Source organism: Camelina sativa, chromosome 18 (genome assembly GCF_000633955.1).
Source record: "Camelina sativa cultivar DH55 chromosome 18, Cs, whole genome shotgun sequence".
NCBI lineage: Eukaryota > Viridiplantae > Streptophyta > Magnoliopsida > Brassicales > Brassicaceae > Camelina > Camelina sativa.
In genome coordinates this window covers 15,597,900-15,620,874 of record NC_025702.1, presented here as the reverse complement: position 1 = coordinate 15,620,874, position 22,975 = coordinate 15,597,900, and the positions used below count along the sequence as shown (strand labels likewise).

Here is a 22,975-nt window from a genome sequence, read left to right as displayed (position 1 = left end):
AAAAAAAAAAAAAAAAATTAAAATATTATATAAGATGGTTATATAGTAGATGGATTATAAAGAGGACATATTGAAATTAATAAAATATCAGTAAATTGGTGCTAACAAGGGTTAAATCCTCATTTTATTATTTTCCACTACTAATATTAGAATATTTGACATATAAAATCAAGTTGATTTAACTAAGATTGTATAAAATAATTAAATCATTAGGAAAAATATGACTTAATCACAGCGTATATATTAGTTATTATGAATTTAGATCACTTATTTTTTGTTATAATAACTAAAAAATCAAAATATAATCTCTAACATTAAACAAAACAAACTAAATATAATAAACAAATGGTCATGAAATGTATTGCAGGTTAAAAAATTAATATAAAAATTTAGCCGCAAAAACGGCTGAAAATTTTAGTTATTCTTCTATTCACAAAACATCCAATATTTAACAAACAAATACAACATAATATATATAATAATAATAAAAAAATAAACATCAAATATAAATAAAAAAAGGTATATACATGCGGTTTACCGCGGGTTAAAATCTAGTTTTCTACATTAACTTTGACACCTTTTTGTAAATTAAGTTTTGTTAAGAATGAATATTCAGGTAGACGAGCCACATCTTTGATAATTTTTTTTTTCGTGATATTCTTGAAAAATAATTATTTCTTGGTTAACAAAAACATAGTTGTATTTCTTAGTTGCCATCAAGTGTTGTTGTTAACTTAAATTCCCATGTAAATTAAACACTGTCAAAAATCAAAATAGACAAATGCCTCGTTATCTAAAAAATTATAAAGCTCTTACATTTATAGCAGGTCGCGATACAATAGGTTGGAACGATGTAGTATACTGTTTGTTAAATAAATTTGTGTTTTAATTAAATAATTCTAACAACGTAGCAACTCAGGATGGCACATGGGAAATGAATGGGACTGAATTATATATAAAGCGATGGGAAAATAATTATTAATAAGTAGTATAAGTTTTGCTGATTATTTATATAAAAAAAAACAAATTCATCAAATTGATTGGCTTCTGTAAATTCGGCGTACGACGTCAACCAATAGGAAAAATCGTCGACATTACGCTCCCATTATGTCCACTTACATATATATAGAAAAAAAGGTGTATGAGAGGATTAGATGAGATCTGATCAAATATAAAACTAATAAATTCGTAATATACTTTTAAAATTTTTAAAATAATAAAAGGGAATGATTAGAACAAGATTAGACCATGATTGTGGGATTATAATCTAAACAGTCGGCTAGGTTTGCGCTGAGCATTTTGTCTCTTTATTACAGACACAACACAACAAGATTTGTTTCACATGATTTGTTATGTTCATGTTAATTTTCTTGATTAGTTCTATACAGATTCGAAACTAAGATTTAGGGGAAAAAAAGAGAGTAAACTAATTCGATATAATATACATATAATGATCAGTCAAAGCATATAGTCTTTGTACTTTGTAAATTGTAACAAATATTTGGTCTGTGATTTTTATATTTATGATTACTAGTAGTATGTATATATATATCCATTGAAAGAACTTAGACGGAATGGTTTCGAACATGTTTTTCTTTGTCCACTTCTAATTAGAATATCTTAGTTTAATCTCAAATCCAACATTTGTTACCTCATATTCAATTCATACACATGGTTTGTGTTTGTTAATGTATCTCCTATAGTAATATATGTTAGGATGACTTGAAATAGTAAATTAAATCTATAGTAGAAATGAATAACAAATTTTAAATTAACACTTTTGTTCATTTTAGCGATATAGTTTTAATATTTTCAGAATGTGAATAGAATATATACATGGTGATCGAGTGATCTGAATTACACTACAGTTGTGCTGTGAAAATTTTATTGAACATTCTACCAAATAAAAGTATAAGATGCATGCATATATCTAGGGGAAAAACTAGTCTACAGTATCTACGTTCTTAAGATGATATAAATTATAGGACAATGAAAAGTATAATGTTTGCCAATACCTCTTAAAATGGTCTATTACATGCATGTTGAAGCATGTTTAGGTTTTGATTGGTAATCATCACTTTAAGACAATTACAATTTTTTGGTATGCTGTCAAAAAAAAAAACCGAAAAAAAAGTTTTGGTAGTTAAAACGAAAGTAGTTAAAGAAGGGAGACAAAAATAATCTGTGATTATATATGCCAATTTAACATTTCCTGTATCGATAATGGTAGGTCCATTATGACCCAGTCTCAACCAAGAAATTTAATCGAGATAGTCGAAGAAATTTGCAATGGACCAACCTAAAGCAACACTCAAGAAAAACAAACTGTATCGTATGGTGCAAGTCACTGTACAAGCTTCAATCGTTATAAACTTTACTTTTAGTGGCCATGAATCTATAAAAAACAAAATTCATGTGAATGTCTTCAAAGGAGAGGAGGATACTATGCATAATGCAATCTCAATTCATCATTTTACTGTGTGTTCTTATCCGAAACTCCACACGTCACTTTCTTTTAGCGTCTTGTCCCATATATATCGAAAGCTTGTATTTCTATCCACGAAGAGTTAAACGCATCCTTAAACAATCGAAAATAGCGACAGATTAGTGATATGAAATGTTTGGCTCTGAATCAATGCTATATATCATATGATTCATATCATAATGCTTTCGGACCTTTTGGCTACGTTTCCTAACGTCTCCATTCCGCAATAATTTGAACTGCAATTAGGTTTTAGAAAATCATTCATTTCTATTAGCTATAGCCATTAGCCACTCCATGTAATGTATATAGTAATACAGATTTAGAAATTTACTTAATCTACATTGGTTGGAAAGTAAAGTATCAGAGAAACCAAGTGACCAAGAAATTCATAGCACGTTAAATACACAAATAGGAATGGTATACTTTTCCTGTATATGATAAAATTATTAATTAGTTTGACTAAATAATTTTTGTGTTTTGGTGCAACAAGTTTAACTGAACAAAACAATTATTAGCTGGAGTTATCAATGAAATTAAGAGGCTATAAAAGAAGATGACAAAAAAAAAAGGAGAATAAAATCAAAATGGATATGAATTGTTGTAATTATGCATTTTAATTAAAATTGCTGTACCAAAAGAAAAAGAAGTTTCGGATTTAAAAAAAAAAAGGTGGCAGACAAAAGAGTGAAGCAAAGTTGACAATTGGAAGTTGCAAGCGTGAACATAAAACTGATGTCTTGTCATTTATTCCACGCTTAACTGTTTTTTTTTTAATTATTAATTTTGTTACGGTATGTTATAAACTTAGAATCTTAATCTGTTTAATTTTGGATCAGTCGTTAACAATAATAATATACTGTATGTGATGATTCCGTAATTTGTAGATAATAATATATACTATATGGAGTATATAAATGCGTATCAGACAAACCAAAACAGTTATCTCTAGTTGACTGTTATTTGCTTCTAAATTTTTTTCAAGGTGTGTAAAAATTTAGATTATCCATAAACTTTACATATTAAAGCATTTTAGCTGAGAAGATAAATTAAGAATAGAAGACATTTCGATTTTGTAAGACTTCGGATTTCTTGTGGCGACTTTTAAGAACAGGCTTTCTTAATGGGGATGGGCTTTAAAGTAACGGCTCACCATCTCTTTGTCTTCACTTAAAATTTGAGTTTCTGTTTTATTCTTTGTTTGATCAATATTCATTCTTATCAAACTAATATAATTTTGTTCAAAAAAAAAAAAAATCAAACTAATATAATTAGTATATACGATTAGTTACAATAAATTTTAAACTAAAATTAATGAAATTACACAATAAACTTACAGTATATGAACAACAAACATTTTTGAAGATATAATGAAGCTTACAAATTTTATTGCTTTTTCCATATATAACTTTCGTTCTTAACAAGTTAGAAACGGTTTATCAATATTGATTATATTTGATAAATCCAAGTTAATTTGTTAATAAATAACACATAAGAGATCAACAGGTTGACCAAAAAAAATTAAAAGAAACAGTCGTTGTTATCATTCGTGTCTTACAAGATATCCGATAAAACTAACAACGCGATTAAGAAAACATATAAGCAAGTCTTCGCCCGCAACGTTGACTGACCCATTCTTTTCTTAGTTCTTATTTCCCCTTTCAGCCTTTCTGTATAAGTTATTTTCAATTTAATTAAATAACATGTGTTCAAATATAAAATTCACATGTAAATAAATTTTAGAGGCGTCTAATTTCTGAAGGTTGAAACTGTAAAGAAACACACAATTTAATTGGTTTGGTCATTTGGTGTCATTCTCAAATCTAGCTCGAGTTCGATTTCCCATGCAGGGACCCTTAAAACATAAGTATATATGATTTGTAAATTAATGTAACTGGTAACCACTAGAACATACTTATAATATACTCGAATATACGATCTTGTGCATCTACTTGCACACCACTTCTCTTTTAGAAAATTCAGAGAAAAAAATATAAAACGAAATTTTAAAAACTCACTCGCTATACCATATTGATACGCCTCAATATTGGTACGTAAACTTCCAATCACTTTCCTATTCCTATGTATATCTATACATTATAATAATACCGGCGTAAAAAAGAATTCTCTCTGACCCGAATATCGAGACGCTTTATCTGATCCTCTCCTCTGGCGCCGATAAAGTCTCTGCTTGTCGGCGTTGGGGATTTAAATCCTCTGTCTGCTATTGCTATACTTCGATCTATTTTTCTTTTTCGTTTTGGCTGTCTACTCAATCTTTCCAAACTTATTTCCCTGTACCTTTAACCGACGGTAGAAACCCTTGGATGTGCTCTGAGAAGCTCGCCGGAATTCGCAGCCGGCTATTCCCATCACTGCCTCTGTTTCCCCTGTCCCATATGAACCCTAAGGAGCTTTCCTTTACCAGCGGAACCTCATCTAGCGAACCTGGGAGTGACTTTTGCGGTACACCCAAATCTCATGAAACTGGTAAGCTCCCGACCGCATCTGAAGGACCCCACCACCGGATCTCGACGCCGGCGTTGCAAAACGTTTCATCTAAGCCCCAAGCGAATCTCTCCAGATCTTTCAAGAAGTTCTTGAGTTGTCTCCAACCGGGGAAAATCCAGCGTATAATGGCTCCGACGAAGCCAAAGAGAATCCGACAAACGACTGCTCCGACAAAGCCAAAGAGGAGAAGTGGTGGCGTTAACCTAATTGTTCGGGATGTCCCTCGTTTGGACCCTCATTTATGCCATATGGGCCTAGGCCCAATTTCCTCTCCATGGTGGCCCATCTCCTTAAGGTATCCCACACGTAATACGCTCAAGGATTCCAGGTTTGGTCTGAATTTTCTTATGTCCCATCCTAGCGAACCATTGTCTCGACTTCTGGAACTAGCTGATAGAAGACGTCGATTAGAACCTAGTCAAACAATGTTCCTTTGTTGGTACAAACTGCTTATGAGAACCTGGCTTTTAGAATTACCTAAGGATAGCATCCTCTTCAGGAACCTTACCCTTGAAATCCCCAATCCCATCTATCATCAATTCAACCTAGAGTTTGTTCTTCGGCTTCTTGGCAACTCCGACTACAAGCTTTGTGTGGAATTCCTTAAGCTCCATTGCCATTGGCTTCATGCGAGGGAGGACACACCTGCTCTGTTACAGTGTTGCATCTATCTATGTAACTACACTCTTATTGAAACCCCCACTACCTTTTTTAACCAACTGCCAAAAGGATGTAAGCTCGGGCTGCTTTCTCTCTCCCAAGGTTCAACCGACTACAAGCTTTGTATGGATCTCCTTAACCTCCAAGGCCATTGGCTTCATGGGAGGGAGGACTCACCTGCTATGTTACGGTTTTGCACCTCTTACTTATGTTTCCCGAAGATAGCTTCATCTAATGCCAAGAGTTATGAGCCCACAAGTTTGAAGATCCTTGGTTTCTTGGTTATGATCCTTATCATATTGGCTGACACCCAAATCCTTGTCTCCCTCATGGAGCACCCTTCTAAAAGCTTGGTTGCATATTTTGCGCATAGCGATTATGATCACAAGCTGATCAAGGAAGTCGCGAAGTTATTCTTCATGGTCGACTCCACAATGGTCTCGAAAGATTTTTCAAACTGTACCCCTTTGGAAAACTCATGTAACCATTATCTCTATCCCTCTTGTTATGTTTTAACCTTTGATTGTCTGAATTTCCCTCTCTTGAGGCTTTAACTAATGAAAGTTCTTGTTTGCACAAAAAAAAAAATCTATACATTATAATAATTAAAAAACTATGTGTTATACAGTTTTCTTTGAAAATTTGCGTAGAACAAGAGGCTGCAGCCGACATTACCCGTGTCTATATAAGACCCTTACTTTTTTCAATTCCAACATAGTTCAAAAACCGCACACACACACAAAAGATCCATTTCTAACGCAGAGAAAAAGAGAGAGAGAGAGAGAAGGTATTGACGTATTGTATTGCTGACATGGCAAAGAGCAAAGACAGTTCGCTACTAGACCGGTTGAGACAAGCCGTGAATAAAGTAAAGTTCGTGTTAAGTTTCAAGATAAACAGCCTATGGAGTCTCGTACCGATGCTTGGCTCTTCCTCTTCTTCCTCGTCTCTTCGGTTAAGTTTCAACGAGAGACCCGGTTTAGCAGCGGCATATACAGAGAGTGAACCGGGCTCTTCAAGAGGAGCGTTGTATAGAACCGGGAGTTACGATCCATCCTCGGACGAAGACATAGACAGCAAAGCTGAGATGTTCATAGCTAATTTCTACAAGCAGCTTAAGATTGAGAGACAAATCTCTTTGGAGCTTAAATATTGTTTGGGTAATAATCAGAGTTTCAACTACAGGTCGCCTTAAATTTTCTTTTCACTTTTATTCATTCGTTCATATTTGTTGTAATAAATAAGATCCTATAAATTTCATTGGGTCAGAGGGGGAGAGGCCTGCTATATCTTTTTGTAGTGGTTGGCTTATCCCATTGTTATTAGTGTCACATTTGTTCATTTACATTTTATAATGATCTCATGAGAGGAAAATGTGATAATATGTAATTTCATTTCATCGGTTTGGGTGAGTATTCAAAGCTTTTGTTTGATGCGTTCCATGGAACTACTGTATATGGTCTTGTTTTCAGTTATTACTAGATTTGAATCCGCGGTACACCGCAGACATATAATTTCTATTATAATTTATATTTTATGTTGTATCTATATGTTAAATATTGAATGTTTTGTAAATAGAGGAATAACTAAATTTTCTAGTTGTTGTATAGCTAAATATTTATATTATTTTTTACCTACAATACACATCATAACCATTTGTTTGTTATATTTAGTTTGTTTTGTTTAGTGTTTGAGATTCTATTTTGATTTTTAATTATTATAACAAAAAAATAAGAGATCTAAATACATAATCAATAATTATACGCTGTGACTAAATCACATTTTTCATAATGATTTAATTATTTTATACAATCTTAGTTAAATCAACTTGATTTTATGTCAAATATTCTAAATAGTAGTGTTGAGAAATAATTAATTAAGGATTTAACCCGTGTTAACACAAATTTAATAATATTTTATTAATTTCAGCATGTTCTCTTTATAACTCATCTACTATATAACCACATTATATAGTATTTTAGAAATTTTTTAATTTTACATATTCATAATAATTAAATTTTTTATTAAATTTATATATGTTAATTATAATATTTAAATAATTTTCAATCGAAGTTTTTATTACGTTAAGAATCAAAGCTCACAGATTTTGGAAAACAAAATGAGAATCAAATTGTTTTTTCTTTGTTTATGAAGAAGGATTCAGATATAAAATATCTTTAAAACACAACATAATGTATGGTTAAATATATGATAGCTTCTATTTCTATATTGATTGCTGTTATTTTCTTAATTGAAATAAAATGTAAAATATTTATAAAACAAAATCTGGAATAATGTTAGTTTTGGAAATTTTTTAGGGGTTAATGTTGTAAATATTTTTTTAAAAAAAAAATCTAAAAGGATATAACACAAAATTATGTACTTCAAAAAATGTTAATACAGATGAGCATAATAAAGTTTCTTGCGATCATCATTATATTCATGTTTTAATTTTCCTAAATGAGTCGTGTGGTCCTCCATTGGCCTACATTCTTCTTCTAAAGGATGTGACCTAATTGGGCTGAATTTGGATATTGGACGTTATTGCTAATTGACTACGTTTACCTCCACTTTAGGCCCACAAAAACTCCGAAACTAAGCATTAAGCATCATTGACCATTGTACTCGTTTTGACTTTGCAAAATAAGTCAATGATGTAAATCTAAAAACACTTTTGCATTTTTTCTTTTCATTTTCCACACACTTTTGCATTTAGATCAAATGTTTCTTATGAATAACATTTTGCAAATCGTATAACAAAATAGACACAATTTTTTTTGATGGAGTATGAGTCATACAAATCTAACTATCTAAGCAAGTACTAAGATCTAGTGGAAGTCAACGGCTGAATTAAGAAGTGGCAAGATGAGACTGTTGCGGGTCACGAAATTCGAAACCCACCCACGTTCCTTATTTTTATTTTACCAAATTTAATTTTGACTCCAATCACCTTACTTTCAATTTTGCAAGCTATATGTATATATATATATATATTTTTTTTTTAACTTTAAAGAAGCATTTAATTTTATATATTCAACATTTCTGGCCAGACATTAGGCTTAGATCCACCACTTTTTTGCTTCCAACTAAATATCCATATTCAAGTTGAACTCATTTGACTTATATTTTGTTAAAAGAATGTAGGAAATAAAAAAAGATGATTCATTCAGAATTCAAGAAAAGAAAAAATCATTATCTACAGTGTAACTAATAAAGTAAATATATAAATAAGTAGAGACAATAGCATGATGAATGGCGTGAAATCTTGAAGCACTGCACTTGCTTCATTTACAAACTCAACTTTGAACCTCACGTTCCTTAAGCTTCTCTAAAGCTCTTTTTTGCTTCCCCATAACCCCAAAAAAACAAAATATCCTAATGCGTTTCATTTAAGGTAAAAAGAAGTTTCGTTTTTATTTATTTAGTTTCTTACTTCTTCCTCCTCTGTTTCTCCAACATCTCCTAAAGCTCCATTTGAAGAAAAGAAAAAGAAGATGAAAAATTATACTCCAAGATCGGAAGGAAGAAAGTTCATAATCCCTTCTTTCTTCTTCATCATAGCTCTTTGTGTATTAGCTTTCATCAACGAGATCAGATTCGACAGCTTATTGAGCTTTGGAAGATGTGCTTTGTCCAACGTCCCGATGAATAACAATAATGGTTCATCGTTGTTGTCTTCTTCTTCTGGTGATGATGAGATTAGGATTCTTATTGGAATCCTTACGCTTCCTGATCAGTACCCACGTAGGCATTTTCTCCGGATGATCTACGGTACACAAGTTGTTCCGGACGGTGTTAAGGTTGATGTGAAGTTTGTGTTTTGTAACCTGACTAAAGAAGACCAGAAAGTGCTTGTTGCTTTGGAGATTATGCGTTTTGATGATATCATCATACTCAATTGCAATGAGAATATGAATAAAGGTAACTGGTTTATCTCAAACCCACTCTTATTTTGGTTACATGCTTGGTTTGATTTGGTATAATCATACAGAAACAGAGAAACTTGCTAATTATGTCACTTTATGTTTCGGTCTAGGTATTTTTTTTATATGTAGAAATTCTTAGAAACACACAAAAGTCGAATTGAATTTTTCTTCTTTCCTCTATATTTAGTCTTTAGCAAAGTCTTAGTTCGATTTGGAGCGGCTTAATTAGTTGAATTTTAACTAACTTAACTCTTGCAAATATCTACAGGCAAAACGTACACATACTTCTCAAGCTTACCAGAGTTATTCAACGAAACCGATGCACCAAACCCACCGTACCATTACGTAATGAAAGCCGACGACGACACATACATAAGACTAGAAAGTCTCGTTGCATCTCTAAGACCACTACCTCGAGAAGATCTCTACTACGGCTACGTCATTCCATGTCCAAGCATGGACCCATTCGTCCACTACATGTCAGGAATGGGTTACTTAGTCTCATGGGACATTGCGGTTTGGCTCAAAGACTCGGAAATTCCCAAGAAACATCTAGAAGGTCCTGAAGACAAAGTGTTTGGCGATTGGATTAGAGAAGGAAGACGAGGAAAAAACCGGTTTAACGCTAAGTGGTCGATGTATAATTTCCCCGAGCCACCGACTAGATGCACACATGAGCTTTGGCCTGAGACTATTGCCGTTCATTTGTTAAAGAACCAAGAGAAGTGGATACGTACATTGAACTATTTCAATGTTACTAGCAATCTCAAGCCTTCTAAATTATACCACATACCGTAGATAGACTCTTGTTTTTATCAGATTCTCATATTTTTATTCTTAACACTGTTCTCTAAAATTGATTTTGTGATCGTTATATTACTCTCTCTAATAATCGATATTTTTTTTGGTCGGATGTGTAGTAAACTACAGTAAAACCTCTATAAATTAATAATGTTGGGACTAAGACATTTTATTAATTTATAGTGATATTAATTTATCTATAAATTAATAATTATTATTTTAAAGTGTAAATTAATAATTAATAATTTATAGATATATTTTTAATTGTTTATTTTTTAAAAAAATATGAATTGGAACAACTATAGCAAAATAAGATTAAACTTTCGGATGTTATAAATTTTATGGTTTAGGAATTGAACTTGTAATATTTAGAAAGCACTATTTACAATAAATTACAAATATTATAGACAAATTGACTTATACACATGAGACACATAAATTCAAATCTATGAATAATAATATCAATTCTCCTATTTTAATAATCTGTCAAATTATCAAATTGTAAATGATGCATATCTAAAAATTAAAACTTTAAATTTAATTATTTGTATGACATGTTATAAAATATTTTAGAGATATCATTATAGGTTGAAAATACAAACATTACAATTGTTCTATAGAATTGAGTTTTAGGAGAAACATACACTATTATATCAGTATATATATATATATATTTACATAATTATTAATTTATGATATTATTAGGATCATATTTTATAAGGAGATTTCGAAAAAATTATTATTTTATTATCTTATCGAATATTGTTAATTTTTACATTGGTCCGACTTGGGACCAGCAAAATTTATTAATTTATAGTGTTTATTAATTTATAGAGTATTAATTTATAGAGGTTTTACTGTAATTAAGGATTGTCCATATTATATTTTCTGTTTTTACTCTAAACTTGACTTAATTATTGCTTTTAGCAAAATCAAGGAAAAAAAATCAAAATTTGGTCCTCATGTCATGTGCACCAACATCAGGGGTATAATCGTCATTTCAAATAGCTGAAGCGAAGGCGGCCTGGGGGAGTGAATGGGCCTCACGAATCAGCTACAAGCTTTGCCTGTGACATAAGTTATATCACAGACGAATAAGCAAAAAAGCCTTTATTAAGAAAAGAGGAAAAGCGTGACCTAACGAACTTGAACGTCAAGTGACAATATCATTGCTCTCATCGAGAGAGCGTTGGCCTTCTCCTCTCTTCTTCTTCACCTTTGAGTTTCTCGAGGCTTTTTTTTTGTTTTTTTTTAAAATTTTACTGCCAAATAGTGTTTACTGTCTTCTTCTTCTTCTTCTTCCTCAGCCGCCGTCGCCTGATTCTATTACCGAAGGCGACGGAAGTAGTTTTTTAGGGTTTATCGAACGAAGCTACTTTTGATTGTTATCGATTCCGCTTGTATTCGTCGATCTTCCATTTTCGTATCGTAAGGAATTTATCTTCTCTATCTCGTTAGTTTTTGATTCTTTCTTCTCGGTGTAGAACAAACGAGCTGAGATGATCTTAAGCTGAATAGTTTCTTTTGAATTTAGTTTATGCTAAGTTATAGATTCTGGAGATTTGGCTTTTTTTGATCGATTTCGATTCTCTCGATCTGTTTCTCGCCATTTTTTTGGTGTGTGTGTGTGTTACTTCCATTTCACAGAGGCTTTAGATTAGTATAGAAGAGACCTGTAATTGTAAGAATTTGAAGAATTTGGATTGGTACTTCCAACAGAAGAACATAAATATCTAATTGGTTGCTGAATCTTTCATCTTTGAATACTGGTGATTTGCCTTTAGGTATTAATGTGTTAATGTGTATCTAACTCTTCTGTGCGGAGGACTTATGTGTCTGCTTTACTACTTTGTAGGCATTTATTGTTTTCTACATCCGAAGATGGGAAGTAGCAGTCCTGCTCCGTTTGCAGAGATTGGCAAGAAAGCCAAAGGTTAAGAACTTAAACAAGTCTTGGACATTGCTTTTTCTGTGTTTGTGGTTCCCATTTATTGACTATTAGTTATTGAATCACCTGCAGATCTCCTGAACAAGGACTACATTTTTGACCACAAGTTTACTCTGACAATGCTGAGTACTGCAGGAACGGTAAGTAGGATATACTTTCACTTGGATACTTTCACTTCAATGGAGTAAATCCATCTTATAGAAATACATAATTTGTTTATAAGAACCGTTGACGATTATTGTGCCACGATATAGACTGTGCTCAATATACCCAGGGAATTGCTTATGAATACTAGTATTACATGCTTTTTAAATCCTAAATGGTTGCAGCATTTCGTAGAAGCATGGTCTTTGATATCTACATAATGGTTTGATTTATCGTAAGTTGGTGAATATTGGCTGTGACTGTGATAGTGTCATCTAAGTAGGGCTGTATAGTTTACTTCCCCATTAAACTAATGTTTTTAAATTGCTTTAAACCTGTGTAAACGATACTGCATAATGATGTTTTTCTTTCCTACAGGAATTTGTGGCTACTGGTTTGAAGAAGGATGATTTCTTTTTTGGCGATATAAGCACACTATATAAAGGTCAAAACACCATTGTTGATCTGAAAATCGACAGCCACTCTAGTGTAAGCAAATTTCTCTAGTGATGCATGTTCTTGCACCTTAACTGTCCTAAACCATGTTACTGAACATATATCTTATGCAGGTGTCGACGAAAGTAACTGTCAAAAATCTCATGCCATCTGCTAAAGCTGTTATTAGCTTCAAAATACCTGATCACAAGTCTGGCAAGGTCAGTGCATATCCCATTATGAGAAACACGACTAGTATCATATTGTCTCAGTCTAATGGTAGTGTCAAGTCATGACCTGTTTATTTGCTATTATTTCAGCTGGATGTGCAATATGTTCACCCTCATGCTACGCTTAATTCCAGCATTGGCCTCAACCCAACTCCTCTGCTAGATCTATCAGCAACTATCGGAAGCAAGAATGTTTATCTTGGTGGTGAAGTCAGTTTCGACACAGCTTCATCATCACTAACCAAGTACAATGCAGGGATCGGTTTCAACAACCAAGACATCTCTGCTGCACTCATACTGTAAGAAACAACACGATGCTTCATTTTTTCAGTCTGCTTTTGGCTGTGGTTCATGAGGACTATTTATATTGTAGGGAGGATAAAGGGGAGAGTCTAAGAGCTACTTACGTTCACACGGTGAACCAAACCACATCCTTTGGCGCAGAACTGATCCGTCGCTTCTCCAATTATAACAACATCTTCACCGTCGGAAGCTCTCACTCTTTGGATCCATTGACAGTGGTTAAGACGAGATTTTCTGACAGCGGGAAAGCAGGGATGGTGGTCCAGAGAGAATGGAGACCGAAGTCGCACATAACTTTCTCAGCTGAGTATGACTCAAAGGCTGTGACCTCTTCACCGAGGCTTGGTCTCGCCCTCGCCCTCAAACCATAAAACAAGAAAGAGCTCTCTTATATATATCAGTTTGGAACACAAATTAAACAGTTCAATTTTTTTTCCCAAAGTGCTAAAAGATCTCCCTCAAATGGAAGGGTTTGTAGGGTTATGAAATCACTTTTTGCATTAAAATTTGTTTTTTAATTGTGATGTGAAAGAAAAGGGAGTGAGCAAAACCCGATTTTTTTGAGATGGAACTTGTTTTTGTTTCTAGAGGCTGTGGTTTCTCTTGATTTGATCGACCTGTATAAACGTACGACAACGTCCTAAGCTTGCAAGATTTAATCCATTAGGTGTAATTTTGTCACATCATTGCTTGCATTAGGGGTTTGCACTGTGCGTAGCCGTTAATTTTGTGTGTTAATCCAAAACAGAAGAAATTTTCACAGCGATGGATCAGTTTTAGTTACGCTTTTTATTACGAAGTAGAAGTGATCTGCTATATCCTCAAGGTCATTAATGCTTTTAAAAGAGATGTTATCTTTAGCACATGCTAGGTTTTGAACCCACGTGGGTATATTTGATATATTTTGATGAAAACTATATATGATTGATGACGGTAGTAAAATATTATCTTATAAAAAAATTAAATTAGTATTAAAAAAAAAGTTATATTTCAGATACATAATTTTTTGAAATATAAAAATCAGTTGTGTTATAAAATCAAATCTGATAAAAAAATCATGAATTTAACTCGACATCCAGGCGAGGCGAATTAAACTGACGACCTCACATATATTAAACCATTTCATTGACCACCAGAAAAACAAAACAATTTTATCATCATGAATTTAACTTGTTTTCATATTTAATTCATCGCTACCACATATGTTTTCGTGTTTTTTATTCAATGTTTTCTTATTCTTCATATTCTTTCTTGTCATTTATATTATCAAATTTTGTGGTAATCATCATCATTAATTTTACCGTCTGGTTCTTCGCTATACTCTTTTTCTTTTTCATCCTCGTCAACTTCTTCACATTCTTCCACTAAAAAACCTTTTTTTTAGACTACCACACAACTTGTTAATCCATCAAACTCCAAGAACAAAATCATTTATTTTCTCATAAAAATAAAAAATAAGATAAAAAATAAAAAATCAATGAAAGAATATCAACTCATCTATAAAATCATACACAAAAACAAGTTTTACAACTCATAAGAAATAAAAAGCACAAACGTAGATAAATAAGATAATTTATGTTTTACATAAATACTTATAATATTTTAAACTTTTAAAATTTAAAAATTATAATATTTAAAATCTTTTTAAAAGCTAATAAATATTAAAACTTTTAAAATTTTCAAATATTATAATTTATTTTTTTGAAACTTTTTAAAAGGTTCAAAATTTATATTTCGAAACCTTTTAAAAGTTTAAAATATTATAAATATTGAAACTTTTTAAAAGGTTCAAAATTTATATTTCGAAACCTTTTAAAAGTTTAAAATATTATAAATATTGAAACTTTTTAAAAGGTTCAAAATTTATATTTCGAAACCTTTTAAAAGTTTAAAATATTATAAATATTGAAACTTTTTAAAAGGTTCAAAATTTATATTTCGAAACCTTTTAAAAGTTTAAAATATTATAAATATTGAAACTTTTTAAAGTTTTAATTTGATCAAATAAAAAAGCAGATCAAACCGAATATACTTTTAAACTTGGACACCTGATAAATCAAGCTTTCCTGCTCATTCGTTGTTGGAAGCATATTAATCTTATTTATACTGGTTTCGAATCTTTGTCTAAAAATTTTCTAGCCGATGTGGGATATTGTGCATAGTTCTTTTATTTCCATAAATTTTAAATTTTCCTTTCTCTAAAAAATTCTGGAAATTTAAAAAATATTAATGAATGACATGTCAAATCATGATTGATTGTTTAAAATAATTCTTAATATAAAAAATTCTGGAGATTTTAAAAAATGTTAATTAGTGAAGTGTCTAATCACAATTGGAGGTTTAAAATCCTATGTAGACGTCTTTAGGAGTTTATACTTTTTATTAGTATAGATGAGAGAAGGATGAAAATCTTGTCCTAAATGATGCACATTGCTCTCATTTACAATTATTATCATTGTTGGGTATTTTAGATAGTACTGATAAAGTTATCTGCGCAATTAAATTGGTTTCGGTCTTGTAATTATGTTGTGCAAAGATTATCGTTCTGATCACAAGAACACGCAACTGACGTCTGACGCAAGGACCACTTAAGGTTTGATTGAAGTGAATCCACCCAAAACATCTAAAAAAAGGACAATCATCGAAATTTCTTTACTCGCCGGTTACAAAAAACATAAGCCTAATCAGTCAAACGTACGAGAGAGAGACAGACCTCAAGAGTTTTCATGTCCCAAATTTTGGCCGGAGAACACGCCCTCTTACAGAGACGATCGAGATACGTAACCGATTAAGTTCATCTTGGAGCCTACACAATAAATTAAACCCTAGAATTGACACTGCACAACACAATGTTGTACTTTTTACATACTTAAAAGTCAAAATGAGAGAGAGAGATTAAAAAAAGAAGTTAGAAAGAGATGAAGATTTTGTATGGGGTGAATCAGTGAATTTATTAATAGAACTAGTATTCTACTCGTACTACGTACGGGTTGAAAATCATTTAAATATAATTTTTTAAAAAGTTAAGTTGAATTAACATACTACATACATTAACTCTCGCTTCAAATTTCCATAAACTTATGTGAACAAAGATGATTATTTGAAATGATGAAAATGTTGCTGGTTCTGCCTTCATGGTCCCCTCTCTTTGATAACGCAAAGCAAAAAACTTCTTATATCTGCAATATATAATGAACAAAATGTTTTATTAATTATGATACTGAATTAATACAGAATGTGAAAGAAAATATTTTTTAAAGACCGAGCATAGCGTAGAACGAAAAACTTCTTAAACTCCATATTTGTTGAAAAGCTCTGGTTTTGTGAATTGTCAATGTGTTGAAACTGTTTTCTCGACAACCTTCAAAACATGGTACAGAATATTACTTTGATAGCATAATAAAAGCATTTTAATATAAATTGTTTCAAACAAAACAAAAAACTTACAGAGTTACATAAGAGAGTATATGGCTGGAGGCCAAAGAACCGGCTTCCTTTTTTTTTTTTTTTCGTAAAGAACCTGCCATGGAATTAAATTTAGCCATTGACTACTACATATTTAATATACATAAAGAATTACAGATAATTTATAAAGACTAAAACTCCTAATCAAAATACCAAAACTCCTAATCTAAATACAATATGAGAGGAAGATAATAATAAAACACATTGAATTAGAACAAAAAGATAGATAGTGGTGTGACTGGTGTCTTACTCGTAGGCCTTCTTTCAAATTTTAGTGAAGGCTGTGAAGCTACAATGAGAACATTTGTTTTAAATAGGAGTAAATATCTAGTAGTTTTGAGACAAATGATTTGACCTTTATATATAGGAGATGAAATTGGTTAATGGAATAGAAAATTGTGGAGAAGTGGTTAGTTATATAGACTGAAAATTGAAAAGATAGTGGGATAGTGGACAAATGTATAGTCGGAAGAAACTGAATTTTTCTGTGCTTGTTTTTTAAATTAATTAATTTTTTTGCAAAAGTAAAATCTATGTGGCAGAATATTATTGGCTATGTGACTTGTAATTTATAGTATAAAGGATTATTTGTTATTAAATTGTTTTTTTTTTCTTTTTAAAAGAACAAGAAAGTCAAAATTTACAACCACAGATTTTTAAAGTCAGAAATCTTGACTAATCTTTAATGTTCTTAAGTATTCAACACCCTTGAAATTTTCTGTATTCTTTATAATTTTCCGTTTACTCTTCATAATTAAAGTTTGCAAACTTAAACTACCAATATTTTTGTTGACGAAAAATAAATTCCAGTTTTTTTTCTGACCAAAAGACTGATGCATACTTTTCATATATCTTATTTTAAACTCTAAATGTAAAAAGTTAAAGGCTGAATCGAAGTAAAAGAATTGCTAATACGCTTGCTCATTACATTTGCGGATTTGCCCTTTCTGGCTTAGTTACAAAATTAAGAGGTAGATAAATAAAAACAATAAGAAACGACAAAACAACATTAGTTGTACATATAGATTTAAGAGTTTGTTTTGCATACTAGTACATTTTGAAAACTTAATTGGTAAACTAATACATTTACTATTCAAAATTAGAAAAATAGGTGTTGTGTAATAGAAAATGTGTAAGATAGGAGAGATTGTGGGACATATGTTTGGATGAGAAGATTACCAAAAGGGTATGTGTGTATGAGAAATAAAGTTTTTTTTCTTTCAATCATAATTATTCAAATAATTGTTAATATAATTTTTTTTAGAAATTTTCTTGGATACAAAAAAAATCTATATATTTTTCTTTACAATATGATATTAATTTTATTTAATATTTTTTATATATATTATATACATTTTTTGCATCCGTACACCTTATTTAGTGTACAGATGTCTATACACCTTATTTTGTACACTTAATAATGTGTATGAACATCTATACACTTAATAATGTATACGGACATCTGTACACTTAATAATGTGTACGGATATAAAATTTGTAAAAAAAAAATTAACATTATCAAAGAAAATCATCAAACAAAATGCATATCAAAAAGGAAAAAAACTTAGATTTTTATACATCTTTAAAATTTTAGAAAACCAATTTTAATTACCCAGCATTTTTTTTTTTAAGATTGTTGGGAGCATATTTTAAAAAAAAAAGATAGAGTCTAAATGGCATGTGTTGTAAATATGAAATGTTGATGAAGGTTGAAAGGTCTTGTGAACAGTAGAAAACAGTAAAAAATATGGAATTTGCTAATTGTAAATAGTGATTGTACTACTTCTACAATTTTGTTTTAAAAACTGTCTATTTTGCCAAATAACTCTAGATTTAAATAGTAGTAAATCAAATAGTTTAGGTGATTCTTGGTGCTATGCATATGATTTTATTTTTTTCATCTTGTAATATACTCTTTGGTCATGTTTCCCTCAGTGTCACGTTTATTCTGATTATGTGAAGATACTTTGGCGTATTTAACTTCGCATTTTTGGGTCCCAAATACCAAAGTTGGTAGTAATCTTTAAAAAAAATACGTCATCCCTTTCAAAATATAAAATGTTTTAGTGAAGAGGTTTGTTTTATAATATATGATGTTTTCAAGTTTCTATGCAACTTTTAGATTAGTTTAGTATTTTATATTATGTAGTATTGTTTCTGATTGGTTGAACTTGTTAAAAGTAAAGATTTTTTTAATCTGCGTGCTTTAGTTAAAACATCCTATATTTTGAAACGGAGGGAGTAGTTGTTTGTGCCAATGAATTATTTGCAAATGACAAATGCATATATAATTAGTCCAACCCATACAATGTTCTCAAAGAATCTGTCAAACTGTCATGTGTTTTCCATTCCAAAATTATTTGGAGCACATGAAATGTTTGCCTCTTTTATTGATTCAAAATCTTGTTTATTCTCTTGAGTTAAAACTGCATTGTTTGTTAATAATATGTTCAACTACATTCATCTTACTTTTTTTATTTTCACAAATCAATCATAAAGTTCGAATGAAGTCAACCTGAACGTAGATTTTTTTCACAAGGCATTTTACCTTTTAGCTGTGTACCTGTCTGAAACATTTTACTTTGCAACAACCCAAAATTCTTTTTAACCTTATATACTTTTGTGAACTATCACATCATCACCACATCAGTTCTTCACCTTTTTTTATATTCACACCTCCTGGAAATAACAATATTTTCCTTTTGGTTTAAATGTATATCATAATTTGTTTATTAGATTCATTTTACATTGTAATTACTATACATTTTTTTTTGTTCAACTGATTTCTATTGATTTTGAGGAAAATATACTACTGTTACAAGGATTACATGGATCTACCACCTAGCTTTCCAAAAAAATACCTGCTAGCTCCCCATAATTAGTCTAAACCTACCTTAGCCAAACTCACCATTCAAGTAGACCTGGCCTATCCAAAAAATGGTTAACACAAATCCCATTTAGACAATACAATCAACACCCTCAAAACACTATAAAGAGGAACAGAGTCTCTCATCTTCAAACACTCCCTGTAACCAAGCCGGATACCCGGACGCCACATAGGATTGTAGGCGACAATCACTTGTAACACTATGAGCAATGAGAGAAGCTCCTCTATTAGCTTTTGGGTTTTCTACTACCAGTGGCCACTGATCAAAAAACCTTAGACACTTTAACAATTCCCCTGTTTCATACGCAAAGGAAGGCCACGCAATCGGTCTCAGAATGCATTTAACCAGCTGGACATCTTCAATCGCTATAATCACATTCACACATCTATGACTCGCCAAACTTTCAACAGCCCATCGTGTAGCTAGAAAGCTTGCTTGGTCTCTGTTTGGCACATTCGAGAAAGCCCTACGGCTATGCAAAATAACCGTACCTTCATTATTCCTCAACACCCAGGACCCTCCTGCAAGTTGGTTTCTTTTTGACCAAGAGATCCCCACATTGCATTTAACCCAATTGGTTGGTGGACACTCCCACCTCACATCGTTGGTTACAACCTCCGGTAACGGGTTTCGTCTTTCGGCCTCCCCTTCTGCTCCAGTCGATTCTTCCTCCCTCATATCTTCCCCATTGGAATCCATTTTCTGAGCCACTTTCCATTCCTCCACATCATCGCGGATTTTTTGCACTGATTGGATAGGTGAAAAACATTTTCCTTCAAAAAAGAAACTATTCCTGTTTTTCCATATACGCCATATGATCCACGGGAAGCTATTTCTTAGCACAGAAGGCCACTCCTTATTACCTCTATTTACCAGCAAATGATGCATATTGGAGTATACTGAGCCTTTATCAAAACCAAACTCTGGAGACGGATAGTCCGATAGCGCCCACACTTGTCTTGCTCCAATACACTCAAAAAGCACATGGTTAATTGATTCTCCCTCCTGTCCACATACGTGACATCTCTCATCCAAATGCAAACCTCTCTGATTTAGTTTTGAAAGAACAGGTAAAGCACCACTCAACACTTTCCAAAGAAACACTTTGAGTTTGGGATCTGTTTGTAGCTTCCACACCTGAGCTTTCAAGATATTGAGAGATGGTTTTGCTTCCTGATAAATCAGATGCTTATTTATTTGACCAGCAAACCAGTAAGCCGACTTAACCGTAAAATCCCCGCTCTTATTAAATCTCCAAACCATGAAATCTTCTCTATCCACCACCGGTTTGTGTTTCTTTATTCGCACCACATCGACTGGCAGGAAATGATACTCTAGCTTCTGGTCATCCCAATCTCTTGTCTGAAAATCTATGAGGTCTTTTACTCTGAGATTAATATTAATCACAGAGTTTTTATCCAAGGCGGTCTCATGATTTCAGCTTCCACCCACGGATCCATCCAAACCTGTAGTGATTCCCCATTTCCAACTCTAGTACGTAAACCTTTTTTGAGCAAATCTCTTCCGAATATAATACTTCTCCATCCGTACGATGGTCTTTGGCCAACCCCTCCTTCCATGAAGAAAGAATTTGGATAATATCTCGACTTTACTATCTTAGAGAAAAAGCTGTTGGGATATTGTATTAATTTCCACGCTTGTTTAGCCAAGAGAGTTTGGTTAAATAAACTAATATCCCGAAATCTCATTCCTCCCAGATCTTTAATCAAACATAGTTTTTTCCAGCTAAGCCAATGAATTTTACGATGCCCTTCCGAAGAACTCCACCAATAATTTGCCATCGCACTTGTAATTACTAAACATAAAAAGTCTTTTTATTAAAAACGTTTCGTGCCTAAATCAATCTCATACGTACACTCTATATTAATCACGTGAATCACTTTCATCTCTCATAAAAATTAATAAAAAATAATGAGATTTTTTTGACAAAAACTAAAAATTCCGTTGCAAATTTTGTTATTAAACTAAAAAAAAAAAAAAAGTCTCCAATCCGTTACGTCTTTAAGTCTTTAACGAAAAGTCTAGACATTAAATCCAATTATTTGCGAAAAAAATAAAGAAAACAAAAAGGAATCTCCCAAACAAATATTGACCGTAATAAATCACTACTAATTAATTACCTTAAATTCATCATTTCACATTAAAGAAAAACTCCAAACAAATACTCTTTTATCTCTTTTTAACACTTGTTTCCCTTTTAATGTCTCCCCCACCACCTCTTTCTTACTTGCCTCTTTCACCATCATCATGCTTTTTTCTTCTCTCTTCTTTATAATAAAGTTTTGTCAAACAAAGTTTATAAATTGAAAACCAAACCCATCTCTTCATCCTCTCTTCTTGAATCTCTCAAAGCTTTCACCTTTTTCCTTCTTCTCTCCTCATATCTCAAAACCCATAACCCTCTTTTGTCTCTCATCTTGATTCAACCGTAAAGTTCAAACCTTTCCTCTGTTTTTTATCATTCAACTCTGTTTTGCTCTGAACCCAAAATCTCACAAACCCAAAAAAAAAAAAAGAAAAATGAAAGAGTATTGGACATCATTAGCTTCACTTCTCGGAGTTTTCGCCTTTTGTCAAAGCTTAATGCATTCAATATTCCCACCGGAGCTACGTTTCGCTTTCCTCAAATTCTTCAACAGAGTCTTCCACCTCTTCTCTTCTTACTGCTACTTCGACATAACAGAGATCGACGGCGTCAACACCAACGAGCTCTACAACGCCGTTCAGCTTTACTTAAGCTCCTCCGTTTCAATCGCCGGAAACCGTTTAAGCCTCACCCGCGCCGTTAACTCTTCCTCCATCACGTTCGGTCTCTCCAACAACGACTCAATCGTCGACACCTTCAACGGCGTTACTGTTCTATGGGAACACGTCGTTACACAACGTCAGACTCAGACTTTTGCTTGGAGACCGTTACCTGAAGAGAAACGTGGTTTCACTCTACGGATCAAGAAAAAGGACAAAACTTTGATACTCAACTCTTATCTTGATTACATCATGGAGAGAGCTAACGAGATTCGTCGGAAGAATCAAGATCGGTTGCTTTACACTAACTCGAGAGGTGGGTCTCTTGATTCAAGAGGTCATCCATGGGAGTCTGTTCCTTTTAAGCATCCGAGTACTTTCGAAACTTTGGCTATGGATCCGTTAAAGAAGCAACA

The 22,975-nt window shown here is 32.3% G+C and overlaps 4 protein-coding genes and 1 long non-coding RNA gene across 5 annotated transcripts in view; 4 read left to right on the top strand and 1 right to left on the bottom strand.

The window, feature by feature from the left end:
* On the top strand, window positions 6,280-7,054 carry LOC104761836. The gene has a single exon (XM_010484972.2). It carries the CDS (start codon window positions 6,465-6,467, stop codon window positions 6,846-6,848), a length of 384 nt encoding a protein of 127 aa, XP_010483274.1. The 5' UTR covers window positions 6,280-6,464; the 3' UTR covers window positions 6,849-7,054.
* On the top strand, window positions 8,928-10,489 carry LOC104761833 (hydroxyproline O-galactosyltransferase GALT3-like). Its single transcript, XM_010484969.1, has 2 exons — window positions 8,928-9,574; window positions 9,848-10,489. The coding sequence occupies exons 1-2, from the start codon at window positions 9,148-9,150 to the stop codon at window positions 10,375-10,377; spliced, it is 957 nt and encodes a 318-aa protein (XP_010483271.1). The 5' UTR covers window positions 8,928-9,147; the 3' UTR covers window positions 10,378-10,489.
* LOC104761832 (mitochondrial outer membrane protein porin 4-like) lies at window positions 11,522-14,047 on the top strand. Its single transcript, XM_010484968.2, has 7 exons — window positions 11,522-11,808; window positions 12,236-12,313; window positions 12,401-12,468; window positions 12,851-12,961; window positions 13,042-13,128; window positions 13,228-13,436; window positions 13,511-14,047. The coding sequence occupies exons 2-7, from the start codon at window positions 12,262-12,264 to the stop codon at window positions 13,809-13,811; spliced, it is 828 nt and encodes a 275-aa protein (XP_010483270.1). The 5' UTR covers window positions 11,522-11,808; window positions 12,236-12,261; the 3' UTR covers window positions 13,812-14,047.
* On the bottom strand, window positions 16,433-17,255 carry LOC104761830. The gene is made up of 4 exons (XR_002036452.1): window positions 17,156-17,255; window positions 16,888-16,960; window positions 16,703-16,801; window positions 16,433-16,619 (listed from the first exon to the last, which is right to left on the bottom strand). It is a non-coding gene; the product is annotated as an uncharacterized LOC104761830 (long non-coding RNA).
* The window catches only part of LOC104761829 (AAA-ATPase At5g57480-like), a 3,169-nt gene continuing 2,228 nt past the window's right edge, over window positions 22,035-22,975 (top strand). Inside the window, exon 1 of the mRNA XM_010484966.2 lies at window positions 22,035-22,879. Coding sequence (XP_010483268.1) covers window positions 22,335-22,879 — 545 coding nt within the window. The 5' untranslated portion in view covers window positions 22,035-22,334. The remainder of the gene's footprint in view (window positions 22,880-22,975) is intronic.